We start from the raw sequence: 14,184 nt of genomic DNA, 5'->3' as shown, positions 1-14,184 counted from the left end.
TGTTTTAATACATTTGACAGCGTTCTTTGAAATTTGACCTTCTACTTATTCAAGGCTGGAATGACTACAATTTAGTAAAACAACTGCTTGCTGGTGAGATGAGAGGTCAATCTACTGTGGAACCCCAATGCATGTAATATAAAATATATAATTGAGAAGTATTGACATTTCATTTCGTTTTCGTTTTCGTTTCAGTTTAGTTTTGATCATTTATAATTTCACAATGTATTGAATATTTGATGTATTAATATGATCATTTATTTCATAATGTTTTACTGATGAATAAATAAATAAGACGTACACATTGGGACTCCAAATTAGTTGTTAACCCAGAAGTGATTTCTCCTTTCCTTCATAAACGATCTTTAAAAAAAAAAAATTGTCGACTACAACTCCCAGAATTCCTGTTCAACGGCGAGCCACATGTTCAAACGCGCAGGCAGCACATTTTGTGCACGCTGGTACCGTTGGTTACCTCCCTGAGCGTACGCAGCTCGCTGTAGTGCAGGTGTTTTGCATAGGAGAGCTCATCGCTTTTGCCTTAAGACACAACCTGGAGTCATGGCTGAGCAGGTGGCCGCCATGTGTGAGCAGCTCATCAAAGCTGTGAATGTGATGATGGACGCAGAAACGGGACAAATCTACCGACTGGAGGCCCTAAAGGTAGCGTCGTTATAGGTCGCTAGCTAGCTGCTAGCTAGCTGAGTTTGTCATCTATTGTAACTGTTGTAAAAGTAGAATTGTGTGTCTGCGTAGCTGACTAAACATGTGTTGTTGTTATTAGTAAGGGCATAGTTCATAAACATAACATTCGTGCACGTTTGTTAACGTTAGCTACATTCTTAATGATGATGGCCAGATGCTAACTTGTGCCATGATTATCACCACAACACTGTCGACTCACGTCCATTCATTCATTCATTCATAGAAACGGTACACGGACGTGTATACAGTAATAATACGTTAATACTTATTATTAAACCTGCTCAAATGTTGTTTATTAAACTAGGTGCTGGGTCAGAATAACAGGCTTTGTTTTTTCCCACAACAGTTCTGTGAGGAGTTTAAAGAGACGAGCTCCTTCTGTGTCCCATGTGGCTTACAATTAGCCGACAAAGCCCAGCCAGCTGTGGTGAGACACTTCGGCTTGCAAATCCTGGAGCACGTCATCAAGTGAGTGCCACACAGAACCGAAGCATAACAAGTAATTGTATGATAAAAGATGCATATCTGAAAGGGAGCAAACACAATTTTGCAGGTTTCGATGGAACAACATGCAACAAGAAGAGAAAGTCCAGTTGAAGGAGTGTGCCATGCAGCTGTTATCCACTGTGAGTGTGATATTAATTCAATTCTTACTGTCAGTCGTAAATGCTTATCTGACACCTGTTTTGGGTCTTTTCAGGGTACTCATGCAATCCTGGAGGAGGAGAGCCACATCAAAGATGTGCTGTCACGAATCACTGTGGAAATGATTAAGAGAGAATGGCCTCAACATTGGCCCGATATGCTTAAAGAGATGGAGGCTCTCACTAGCCATGGGGTGAGTGACTTATATAATATATACATCTATAGTTTCTTACTGCATATCAGTTGTATCCTTTGCCAGCTTGCATGCAATTTGAATACAATTATGTCATAACTCACATGCAAATAAGTACCCGTCGATTAGTTCATTTTCATGTGGCATCGTCATGTCAACTTGGCCATTGGTAGATATTAGCAATTGTGGGATAAGTTCAGCAACTATGAACCTAAACAACTTTTCCACTTGATTATGTTATCAGCGCAAACATTATTTTTGGCCAAAAGATGCAGCCCTTTAATTCAGTCAGTATGGATAAAAAAAAGACTTCAACAAATTAAAAGACAAAAATGCACTTCTGACTTTCATAGGAGGCGCAGACGGAGCTGGTGATGTTGATCCTGTTGAGGCTGGCGGAGGATGTGATCACCTTCCAGACGTTGCCCAACCAGCGACGCAGAGACATCCAGCAGACACTCACCCAAAACATGGAAAGCATCTTCAGCTTCATGATGGCCATTCTGCATGTTAATGTCGAGGACTACCGTAAACTGGTCAGTGGGGTCTTAACCTAACTTTTGTTGAAATGGGTAGCGTTACGATTTACTTCTCAGCATTAATCTTATCTATTGATATATTATTATTACTATTATTATTATTATTATTATTATTATTATTATTTATGTTGCTAAATGAAAAATATTTGTATTTATTTTCTATCCAGAACGGGTCACCTGGACATGAACTGCAGGTGAGAAAAAAACATCACTGCATCACTGCTCTAAAATGAACCTCTCATGGACTTGATTACTTACCTTCATTTTCCACGCACAGGCCAGAGCTCACTGTCGAGTCGCGGTGGCTACGCTGAATACGCTTGCAGGCTACATAGACTGGGTGTCTCTGGTGCACATCACCACCGGAAACTGTCATCTACTGGAGATGTTGTGTTTGTTGCTGAGTGAACCGGAGCTGCAGCTGGAGGCAGCAGAGTGTCTGCTCATCGCTATCAGCCGGAAGGTGAGTCGGTAGGAAAAAACACGCTGTTAAAACCCCCTTATGGTTATGCCATAATGCTAGCTGTAAGGAGATTATTCTTTCAGTCTCTTTTATTGTCTTTGTTTGTCAGATAGCTACTACTGTATGATATCTTAGAAATACCAGATTACCAGATTTGAATAGAATTTATTGGAAAGTTGGGCCATGGAAAGCAACAGCGCCACCATGTGGCTATTTATAACTCCCTTTTTTTGCCCATATCTCCTGAACTGAGAGGTATGGAAGAGTCTTTTTCACATACGGACAATCCAAACAATAAGCTTTATCTTTACCGTAGATCAGATGACTCAACTCTACAGTATGCTTAGTTACTGCATAGAAAGTTTATATTCACCTAACAACAATAATAAGACGTGTTTAATGAATTGTGTCATTCTGCCACAGGGCAAGCTGGAGGATAGGAAGCCATTCATGCTGCTGTTTGATGACGTGGCCATTCACTACATCCTGTCTGCAGCCCAGTGAGTGCAACTGCTTCTCCATCATTTCTCTTCACAGGGTTCAACATTCTGTCGTCACAGGTATTGAATGGTTTTGTGTCTGTGTGGTTACAGGTCAGCAGATGGACTGGCTATATGTAAGAAGTCCACTGAGTCCCAGTAAGTAACGTGAAACACCTGGCTCACTGTAAAGCAGTCATGAAAACACATCGTAGTAAGTTTATTCAGTGCATGTAGCTGTGACTCATAGTCCTGTGTGTATGACTTTAGAGCAGTGGAGGTGGTGGAGCGGCGGTACATCTTCCTGAAGAGGCTGTGTCAGGTCCTGTGTGCTCTGGGAGGCCAACTCTGCTCATTAGTGGTGAGTTTGTGTTAATTTGGCCACACACACGGTCTTTTATCTGGGCATTCGTACACACGCACGCACGCGCGCGAAAGCATGTCTTAACAGTTCAGGCTCTTTGTTTAAATGTCATGTTCTCTCCACAGGGTTCAGATGTAGAGGTCGAGATACCTGCAAATCTCAGCAAGTACACAGAAGCGTTTCTAGCCTTCACTACACATTCCAGTCAGGTGAGAAGACAATCATTTTATCTGCATTTTAATCAGTAGAACATGATTTTTTTTCAGCTGTGTGTGATCTCTCCTCTTGTGATTTGTCCCCCTTCTTTTCCTGCAGTTTTTAAAGTCATCCACTCTGGCCACTTGGGGAGCTTTGTTCAGACACGAGACTCTGTCGAAGGACGCGGTTGTTGTTGAGATGGCCGTCAAATACCTCAGAGCGTCTATGACCAACCTAGTCAAGGTGAGACACTGATGTCGGTGCTTCCATTCCCTCTGTACACGGAAGCCAAACAGGTGTAAAGTTTTCGTCTTTTCTCTCCAGACTGGATTTCCATCTAGAAACGACAACCCAAGTTGCGAGTACTCCCGTGTGGACTTTGACAGTGATGAGGATTTCAACTCGTTCTTTAATTGTAAGTATTATGGATTCAGCTTTACCTCAATTCAGAGCAGTGCTCTTTATTTGATACTTTGGTGTTTTTCACAGTGCATGTTCATACTTCACAGCTTTTCGAGCGCAGCAGGGAGAGGTCGTGAGGATTGCATGTCGCATCGTCCCTCTGGAGGCTTTCCAGATAGCAGCAGAATGGCTACAGTATCAGATCGCCAGCCCGATTGAGACCGGGGCTACAACATGTAAGTGTTTGTCCTCGTTTTTGAAATTTGGAGGGGAGGATTGTTCGGTACACGTGTTGTGGTGGGTTTGGTTAATGAAAAAAATATGCAGCATTATGGATCTAAATTTGGGCTTACAATAAAGAGCACTGCTCTTAATAGAGGTAAAGCTGAAACCAAGCCAGAAATCTAGGTGTAGTTATGGAGTCAGACCTCAACCTGAACAGCCACATCAAGACAATCACAAAATCAGCCTACTATCCCCTGAAGAATATATCAAGGATTAGAGGACTTATGTCTCAACAGGACTTGGAAAAACTTGTCCATGCATTTATCTTCAGTAGACTCGACTACTGTAACGGTGTGTTTACAGGTCTCTGTAAAAAGTCAATCAGAACGCTGCAGCTCGAGTCCTCACTAAGACCAAGAAAGTAGATCATATCACTCCAGTTCTGAGGTCTTTGCACTGGCTTCCTGTCCAACAAAGAATTTACTTTAAAATCCTGCTGTTGGTTTATAAAGCACTGAATGGTTTAGGGCCAAAATGCATCTCTGATCTGCTGCTACCTTATGAACCATCCCGGCCTCTTAGGTGGTCTGGGACCGGTCTACTTTCTGTTCCCAGAGTCAGAACTAAACATGGAGAAGCATTTACTAGAGCAATCCCCATTGACCACTCGAGCACAGACTCAATTCCGAAACATGTTTTTTAACTTTTCTGACCATTCAATTGAAGGACTTTTGTTTTACTTAGCGAAAAAAAATCCGAACTAGTTTCAAATACATGTTGATGATCATGAATTCTTACATGCAGCAAATGTACTTGTCTTCTCTCTCCGCCCATCACTAGCTGCTGAGGGCCTGTGCTCACTCTTGTCTCCATCAGTGGTCCAGTGGGATGCAATGACCGTCTTAATGGAGTGTGTGGTCACACAGATTTTCAAAAATCTGGAGGAGGAGGTAACGGGAACAATTTTATGTAACGGAAACAAAACAGTGTGAGACAAAATTAAGTTGATTGTAATGATGTGAAGGTTCCCCCCCCCCCTCTTCTTCTGCCTCTCACTGTGTTAGAAGTTACCAGTAGATCAGAGCATGGAGCTGCTGCAGGCCGTGCTGAACTACGACACCAAAGACCCGCTGATCTTGTCCTGTGTGCTCACCAACATCTCTGCCCTCTTCCCGTTTGTTAAACAAAGACCGCACTTCCTGCCACAGATACTCTACAAGGTCAGCATAGTCTTAATTGGTCAGATGTGGTGATTTGGGGGGAAATTATAACGGAACAGTGTGTGAAATTTGACTTCTCTTTGCAAATACAGCTTGTAATTTTTGAAAAACGTTCCCCATGTCACATCATTTTGCAGTTAATATGTTTCTGTGCCTACATGGCAGGTATTTATCATGAACATTGACCTCACAGTATCTTATTATTTTGTCCCTACAGCTGTTTAGTGCCATAACATTTGAGGTTGGTCAGGAAACTAAGGTGAGTTGCCTTCAGAGAACCAAATATTGGTACTTCTCCTCATCCTTTTTGTCCAAGACCGAAAAATATAATTTCCAACTGTCTTCAGGCACCTCGGACCCGAGCTGTAAAGAACGTGAGGAGGCACGCCTGTTCCTCCATCATCAAAATATGCCGGGATTACCCACAATACATCCTGGTAAATGTCAATATATCCCCTTTAAAGTAGAATGACATGGATTATAATTGCTTTCAGTTGGTGGATTTTAAGCATTAAATGTGTACCTGAAGTACAGCGTGCTGATGAATTGACACGAGTATATGTTTGTGACTTTGACATCATTTTATTTTTTCCTCTCCAGCCTTGTTTTGACTTGTTTTACAACCACGTTAAGAAGTTGTTCTCGAGCGACGCCACGCTCACTCACATGGAGAAATGTTCGCTGATGGAAGCTCTGGTGCTCATCAGTAACCAGTTCAAAGACTTTGCAAAGCAGAAGGCTTTTCTAGATGAACTGATGGCTTCAGTGGTTGCAGAATGGACCTCGGAGGACATGAGGCGGTGCGTTTTGATTTCTCTTTATTTCTGTTCACATCGTACATGACGTGTTTCAGTGTCATGGCAGATACTTGACTTGTGACTCTTTGTGCTTCAGGGTGCTGTGTGACCCGGCTGTATTCCTGTCCTTTGTTGGTGCCGATCAGGTGATCAATGAGCTAAGTCAAGATGCAGACACAGCGGGCCTTAATAGGGGACGGGTAAGTGTGTAGTATGTGACCTCTAAGGACTGCAGCATTTCTGTCACTGGGCTTTTGGTTGTAGATAGTTGAGATCAATGTAGACCTGCTTGCGTCACACTAATGTATAAGACAATGCAGTTGGGGGGGAAAAAAAGAGAGAAACATAAGCGCCTCAGACTATTTCCGTTTCAATAATCAACAACACAAGCATGTTTGTAGCTCCGTTTCGGGCGGCATGAGGTAGAGTGTGTCGTCCTCTAATCTGCACTAGATACTGAACCCCATATTGCTCCTGATTTCTTCTTTTTGGACCTTCCTCTAGCTGGGTTTCTGCTTGTATGCCATGTTGGGGGTGGTGAAGCGGGCACGCTGGCCTGCAGACCTGGAGGAAGCCAAGGCTGGTGGCTTTGTGATGGGCTACACCGCTGCTGGAGCTCCCATCTACAGAAACCCCTTCACTGCCCAGTTTCTGGTTTTGCTGCCCAACCTGCTGGCTCTAATCAGGTACGCCTGTCGGAGGGCACTGAACCTCGCGTTCAGCCATGTGGAGAACTGTGTTGGACTAACAAGAACCTGAGGATCATATTATCCCCAATGTGTGAACAAACACTAGGTGGGACTTGTATGTGGGTCATTTGTGTAAAAGGGTTCTGAGTAAGTCTAATAGTGTCTCAAAATACTTCCTGCTATTATACTGATCTGTCTCTTTTCTTTGCTCCTCGCTGCAGGACTAACAACAGTCTGTTCATGCCAGAGAACATGGCTCGTCTGAGTGAGACTTTCTCCAGGGCCCATGAAGTGATGGATGCAGAGAGAAATGTGGTTCTTGGTAAGAGGGTATTTCTCCACATGTTTTTTTTGCCCATTACTGAGCCATCATCTGAAAAGCTTGTGGTTAAACCCTCTTAATATGGGCTTTCTCCAGGTCTCTCTCAGCATCTTCTGGATATTTATGACTCTCCTGTGTATAGAACCAGCCCGGAGCGGATGCAGGGATTTCTATCCACACTGTATGACAACTGGTGAGGCTTTTCCCCAAACTTTTCCTCCGTATTGTTTATAGCTCACATGCAGTTGCAGATTAAATTCTGCTTTCTTTACCTCTGTAGCTTCCATGTCCTGGGGAGTGCAGGTCTGTCCTTGCAGCAGGAATTCTTCACCATTGAGAGGTTGAGTGAAGAAATAGCCGGTTCTGCTTTCGTCTCCCTCGACCGTGTGCCTGACCACAGACTTCGCCCTATGATTCATATCCTCATTTGCGTTTTCTTTTTTTTTTATATTTCAGTGGTTTGATAAACGAGGTGTAAAAGATCTTTGTCTTATGCTGGTTTTAAATGTATACTTCTCTACATGAACAAAGCTGAGCTATTGCTTCACGTTAACATGGCATTTCCTTAACAAGTGTACGGGTGTTCCTAAGGCAGTTGGTGCTATCGTGTCCTCAGGAGTACTACAACACTCTGATTTGCCCCCTGCTAGGACCTCTGTTCGCCTACATGCAGCAGGTCAGATGTCCACACTTCTGTAACACTTATCTGTCGTCTCATCTCTATATACGTTTTATTCACTCAGTCATTATTATCTCTTGGCCTTGCTTCTGTTTCATATTACAGAGACTCAATGTCAAGTGGCAGCTCATCAACCAGAGGAGCTCTGTCAAGTAAGTTGTGGGATAATGTATGTGTCTGTATGTGTTTTTGTTTATATATCAGGAATTTGGAAATGATGTACTTTACAAGAAAAAAAGTATGTCACTTTTTATGATTGAGTCACAATGGAGGCTGTTGTTAAACATTAATTGAACACTCAAGTTAGACATGAATGCCTGAAATACAAATCACAATATCACTAAAACACCAGTCTTTTGTTTAGCTGGAGAACAACAGAACATTAGAATGTAAAATATCTATGAAACCCAGTTCCTTTGACTCTTTATGCAGTTCAAAATAAGCACGGATAAGAGCTCTTCTCAAATCACTTTAAAGTCTCTATTGCATAAACTGTATATTTCATTATTTGACTCTCAAACTGGTTGTGTGGACTTACTGGTAACCTGTTTGTTGTGTTTTTAAGTGGTGAGGATGAGGAGGAGGAGGTGGTGTGTCAGGAGAGCCAGGTGACGCAGGAGATGTTGGAGGAGCAGCTGGTTCGCCTGCTCAGCAGGGAGGTCCTGGATCTCCTCGGTAAGTTTCCACATCTCTGGTAACTTCTTCCATTTACATACAAGTATAGCAAACGGCTGTTGTGTTACGAAGACATTAAAGTGAATTTGAATCTGACAACATATAAAGGCCTGGTTAACTATTACCTGAAAACGATCATGATGTTGCAATAAACAGATTGTTTTGAAATAAACTGGAGTTGAAGAATTAAAAGAGAAGTCCTAACTAGCATTGCAGTTTGTTCTATGTGCCAGCCACTTTGCATTTGTTGGCATAAGTATTGATTACAAATAAAATATTTATTGTAAAAGTAACTATTTTTATCACAATAGTGTTACTCTTGTTTTATGACAGCTATATAATGTCCCTGTCTAAACCCGCTGTAAAGCGAAGCATTAAGTGAAGCTCTGGGCTTCTTCCTTCATACTGCTTATGCACTTTACTCATGTGGGAAGGTTGAGAACAGTTTCAGAACGCATCAGGAAAGTGCAAATATCAGCCATAATTCCTGGATATCGACGTGATGGACCAATAAGATTTGTCTTGGGTGACTAACAATCCACTTGCTTGACTTTAAAATAATTTAGCTCCACTGTGCACTCCCAAACTGAAATAGCCATGGCTTTGGGCGTTGAGGGTGATTTTTGATGTTGGTATTGAGAATGTACCAAAATGTATGGGATTCTCAGCAAATGGCAGACAACTGCCTGATCAGCTTTTACTCTAAGACTGACTGTTATTGTGGGCCGTAATACTTCTCTTCTTTCTTGTCTTCTAGCTGTGAGCTGTATTTCCAGAAAGCTGCCTGAATCAGCTGCAAATAAGGAGGAAATGGATGGTAAGAGTCAAATTCCTGTGCTTCTTAAAAGCTATTCTTCTGGTTTTCTTCTTCATGAGTTTCTTCTTTTTCCTGCCGAGAGTTATCCTCGTTCGTCTGTCAGTGCTGTGATGTCACTGAAGAGTGTGATACCGCTCAGCTGGCCAGACAGAAACAAAACAAATACCCAGAATCACATGAGGACGGTTGTGTTTTTTGATTCTGACAAAGCATCTGATAATATATTCTCTCGTAGAGGAAGACATGATGGATTCAGTGCAAGCGACGTCTCCTGCCCAGCCCACAGAGGAACTGACTGAGCTGGGAAAATGCCTGATGAAACACGAGGTCAGCCCAAGACTCATAACATCCAGAGGACCGCATGGCCACTCATTGAATGCTGTATCTAAACTTAATGTCTCTTTTTTTCTGTGGTCCAGAATATCTACATGACCCTGTTGACCCTCTCCTTCACCTCTCTGTCATGGAAGGACACCACTAACTGTCACCGCACGGCTTCAATGGTCTGCTGGACACTTCTGCGGCAGGTAGCGCACTGAATGTAACAAATGTCCAATATAATTTTATCCTTTCATGTCACACTTTTTGTCATCCCTTTTTGAGGGATAATTTTACAAATTCCATGAAAAGAACAAAACTTTTTGACTTCCCTACCCTGTCTGTGGCTCTCAGCACCAGGCTCATTCTTTCCTACTGAAGATTTAAATCTTTCAAAGCTGTGCACAAGTATATTAGGGCTGTCCATGAATATTCTAAAATCCGAATATATATATATATATATATATATATATATATATATATATATATATATATATATATATATATATATATATATATATATATATATATATATATTCCAATAGTAAAGAAATTAAAATCAATATTACGTTATGATAAAAAGCACTACTGGGGCTGTCTGCCTTGCTCCAGCATGAAGGGAGTCGCATAACGTCCCTTTCATTTATTGAAAATGAAATGTCACATTAAGTCAAGCTCAACGAATTCAACAAAAACCACACTGATGGCAAAGAACAGAGAGAGAGAGAGAGAGAGAGAGAGAGAGAGAGAGAGAGAGAGAGAGAGAGAGAGAGAGAGAGAGAGAGAGAGAGAGAGAGAGAGAGAGAGAGAGAGAGAGAGAGAGAGAGAGAGAGAGAGAGAGAGAGAGAGACTGTGTCCTAACAGCAAGCGCTACGTTATCACATGTAAATCAGACTGGAGACGTAAACTCTTAAAAGATGGGTGTGTTGTACTTGCTATCTTCCTGCATTTGTACTTTTTAAAGTAGGACACAGTGTCATGAACATAACGCACAAAAACCATGTGTTTTTTAAGAACAAATATTCGAATGTCATAAAGTATATACTTTTTATTTTGAATAAAGTTAATTTCCTGAATCAGCAGGGCACTGTAGGATTAAGCAAATGTTTCTCAGACGAGAGTTAACAGTGCATTTCTTTAGTTCGTTAAATGTTTCAGTTGGTACTCACTCATCGCCTGCGACTCATAAGGAGGCTGTGAAAAGTATCTTACCACATATTTCTCTCACTCTGTGTCTCTTCAGGTTGTAGCGGGTAATCTTCTTCCTGAGGCGGTCACATGGTTCTACACCAGTGTCCTCAGAGGCCTTCAGGTTCATGGGCAGCATGAGGTCTGCAACTCCACCCTCTCTCAGCTGGCAATGCTCATCTATGAAAACCTGGTGAGGCTAAAGGCAGTCATCGCTGCATTTGTTTAATCAGTTAAAGAAGTCACCTACGACTTCAACTAACCGTTATTTTCATGAACATTTAACCTGCCCTGTTTTGTCTATAAGATGTCACTAAGTTTTATTCAACTTTCAGTCCAAAACCCAAAGATGTTGAGTTGTTATTTGTTCATTATATTAGACAAAATGGCAAAAAGTTGAAAACGGCTTTAGACATTTTTCATAAAAGAAACTAACTTAAAATAAACGACAAATTGCATCAATCAGTTTACTGTTGTATATGACAAAGAAAAACAGAAAAGCCTCATAATTGGGAAGCTAGAATCATTGAATATTTGGGATTTTTACATGAAAAATAACAATGAATCAATTATCAGTAAGAAGTTTTTGATTAATTTTCTGTCGTTCAACTAATTGCTTCAGCTTAAAGTCATATAGTACTAGAGGTATAATATAAAGTTTCATCCATGGAACGTTCAAGTTAAATCCTTCTCTTTTTAACTCCTTTCCTGTCTGTCTGTCTGTCTGTCTGTCTGTCTGTCTTAGCGGCCTCGCTACATAGAGCTGAGAGCGGTGATGACCCAGATCCCAAACATCAGTGTGGAGACTCTGGACCAGTACGACCACAGGCTCATTGACCCCACTGCCCAGAAGCTTGGAGACAAGAAGAGGAAAGACCAGTTCAAGAGGCTCATTGCAGGAACAGTTGGGGTAATGCCACATTCAGCCACTAGAGAGCAGTGCTACTCTACTGTATCCCACTGTGGAGGGCTCATCAGGGGTGACCACAGACGGGTCTAACGGTGCATGGCATTACTCAGCAGTGTGATTCTGGCTGTGCTGTAAATCTTCTGTGCTCAGCAGTTCAATGAGGCTGTAGAATGTAATGAAATTCTTTCTGGTGGATCTCAGATAGCCGTGTTTAACCTCTCCTCTTTCTGTCCCCGGCCAACAGAAAGCTCTGTGCCAGCAGTTCAGGAAGGAGGTTCATATCCGGAATCTTCCATCGCTCTTTAAAAGGCCGAAGCCGGACAAAGATGTACAGAGCAGTGAAGCATTGGGCCTGGAAGCTCTCTTCTCCCCGGAGAACAATACCCTGTAGGAGAACATAGTGGTTCTAATGGACTTCATACTGACTGAAAACAGTGTGTACAAACCGCGGTTTCCCTCTGCATCCTCAAGCAGGAGCAGCACGGCTCTACCTAACATAACTGGCAACACTCTTCTGTTTCTTAAAAGGTCTTCTTTTATTTTATGCCACAGCACCAGTCACACTCATAAGTAATGTCCTTATAATAACACTCACACAGGAATATGAGCTATTGAAATTTGTACTACATTTTTCAGATTAAACAATGGCCTGTTTCTGTGTCAGATTGTGTTAAAGGATGATCTTAAAATATCAAGACTAGCCGTTGATATTTGCTCTGCAGCAGAAGCTTCATTGAGCCATGAAACTATCATGAAAGGGACCAAACAGTGTTCTGTTGTTTCACGGTGGGTCTTTTTCATTTTAAGGAGGCAATATTTGCCCTTTGCCCACCATCACGCACACAGTATGTCAGATATATGGGACGAGGAAATCTAACTGAGCGTCAAGCTGTGGTGTGATATGCAGCATAGAAACTGGCATCTAATGATCCAAAAAAAGCAAAGAATAGAGAATTGCTGCAGGAGTAGTGTGTGTGGCTTGTGGAGCGGTGGAGACCTTTTGTGCTTGTAAATTCAGAGGTTAGTGTTGCAGATATGTTATGTGACCACGCTGCTGCGCTCGAGGCCGTTATATTCCGGGTCAAGAAGAAGAAAAATCTTTGTTTTCTTTTTTTTTGCTGTAATTTCCTTTGACTGGACAAGCTTGAATGCAGTCTCTGATTCTGAAGTATGTGCTAAAGGTAACTCAGGTGTGACGTTCCCCTACGATGGGGTGAAGATGCTTTATGGAAACATACCCAAGAAAAAATATTCAGCTGAATAGTGATTTCAAGTTATTGTAGATATAAATATGAACAACAATTTTCTGGTTTGCAGACATTCCACAGCAGTTGGCGGTTTGCATTTTGCCAGTTCCTCATATCAGCACAATTTACAACGACCCAAGTAGTGTTTTGAATTGCTTATTTAATGCAAAGCACATATACTACAAGTATTTCAGCTGCATATTGTGCCAAAACACTCAAGATAGACTTTGACAAACTTGACCAGACAATTATGTCTGGGACGTGAAACCTAATAAGATATGACTTTCATGGTTATTTAATGGTGGACTCAACAACTAATGTGTAGCTTTATCCAAGTCTTTCTGTTTTCTAGCTGTTTATATTCATTTTTTAAAGTGTTTTTTTGTGTTTGTACTGGTTTTGCCAGCCATAAGAAAAAGATGAACCAGCACTACATTCCTTCATTATCCAAGGGATTGTTTTTAAGCATAATTTGATGGATGTGTTTTGCTCTTATGGAGCTTTCATGTATAGTGTGATTTGTTTTGTGTTGTGTAGATTCAGGCCAAAAATACAGTATATGGGAGCTATTTTGGCTTAGAGTGTGCTTCCTTTAAAGGGTGTAGAGACTGGTCTGCATTTCAGATATCACTTAATCAGGTTCACATCATCCTTGCCCAGGAATAGGAACATTTATGAAGCGTCACCTTCCAATCAATTGATTTCACTGTCTTTGTGGTGATCGTTTGTTCACATGTGGCCATTTAAAACAAATGCTTGTATAACACTAAAAAGTTATGTACAATGGAGAAAATATGCTTTTTAAAACTGTAGTGTGGTTTATATTTTGTTTTTAAATAAAAAATGAGATTTCAATTAATCTCAAATATATATCTTTTGGTTTCTTTTAAATTCAAAATAAATGGAAAAGTAGTTGGACTTATTTTGACTTGCTACAGACTTACATAGTTTATTAGTTATATATTTTGTTTTGCTCATGTGCCATTTTCAACATTTTGCAAAATGACCAACATGGTGAAGAAGTTACAAATATACATTAGGGTGAAATAAAATCCTAAAGAAAAAACAACTACAATGTAGATAATGATTATATTAAATCAAGTTTTCCT

General features: G+C 41.2%; 1 protein-coding gene across 1 annotated transcript; it reads left to right on the top strand.

Annotated features, from left to right (window-relative positions):
• Positions 1-463: 463 nt before the first annotated feature.
• LOC137880555 (exportin-5) lies at positions 464-13,910 on the top strand. The gene is made up of 33 exons (XM_068721968.1): positions 464-663; positions 1,052-1,173; positions 1,259-1,331; positions 1,406-1,543; positions 1,897-2,079; positions 2,250-2,276; positions 2,360-2,545; positions 2,969-3,045; positions 3,139-3,183; positions 3,295-3,385; positions 3,514-3,597; positions 3,704-3,829; positions 3,911-4,001; positions 4,096-4,224; positions 5,054-5,163; positions 5,278-5,433; positions 5,651-5,692; positions 5,781-5,870; positions 6,034-6,233; positions 6,328-6,430; positions 6,735-6,916; positions 7,141-7,241; positions 7,338-7,434; positions 7,522-7,658; positions 7,820-7,917; positions 8,026-8,072; positions 8,486-8,595; positions 9,353-9,412; positions 9,648-9,739; positions 9,832-9,939; positions 10,974-11,111; positions 11,664-11,828; positions 12,073-13,910. The coding sequence occupies exons 1-33, from the start codon at positions 562-564 to the stop codon at positions 12,217-12,219; spliced, it is 3,657 nt and encodes a 1,218-aa protein (XP_068578069.1). The 5' UTR covers positions 464-561; the 3' UTR covers positions 12,220-13,910.
• The last annotated feature ends 274 nt before the right edge of the window (positions 13,911-14,184 follow it).

This window comes from Cebidichthys violaceus, unplaced genomic scaffold, assembly GCF_023349555.1.
Source record: "Cebidichthys violaceus isolate CVI_PGR_0920_01 unplaced genomic scaffold, fCebVio1.0.p SCAF_10, whole genome shotgun sequence".
Lineage (NCBI taxonomy): Eukaryota > Metazoa > Chordata > Actinopteri > Perciformes > Stichaeidae > Cebidichthys > Cebidichthys violaceus.
This window is presented reverse-complemented; position numbering and strand designations above follow the sequence as displayed.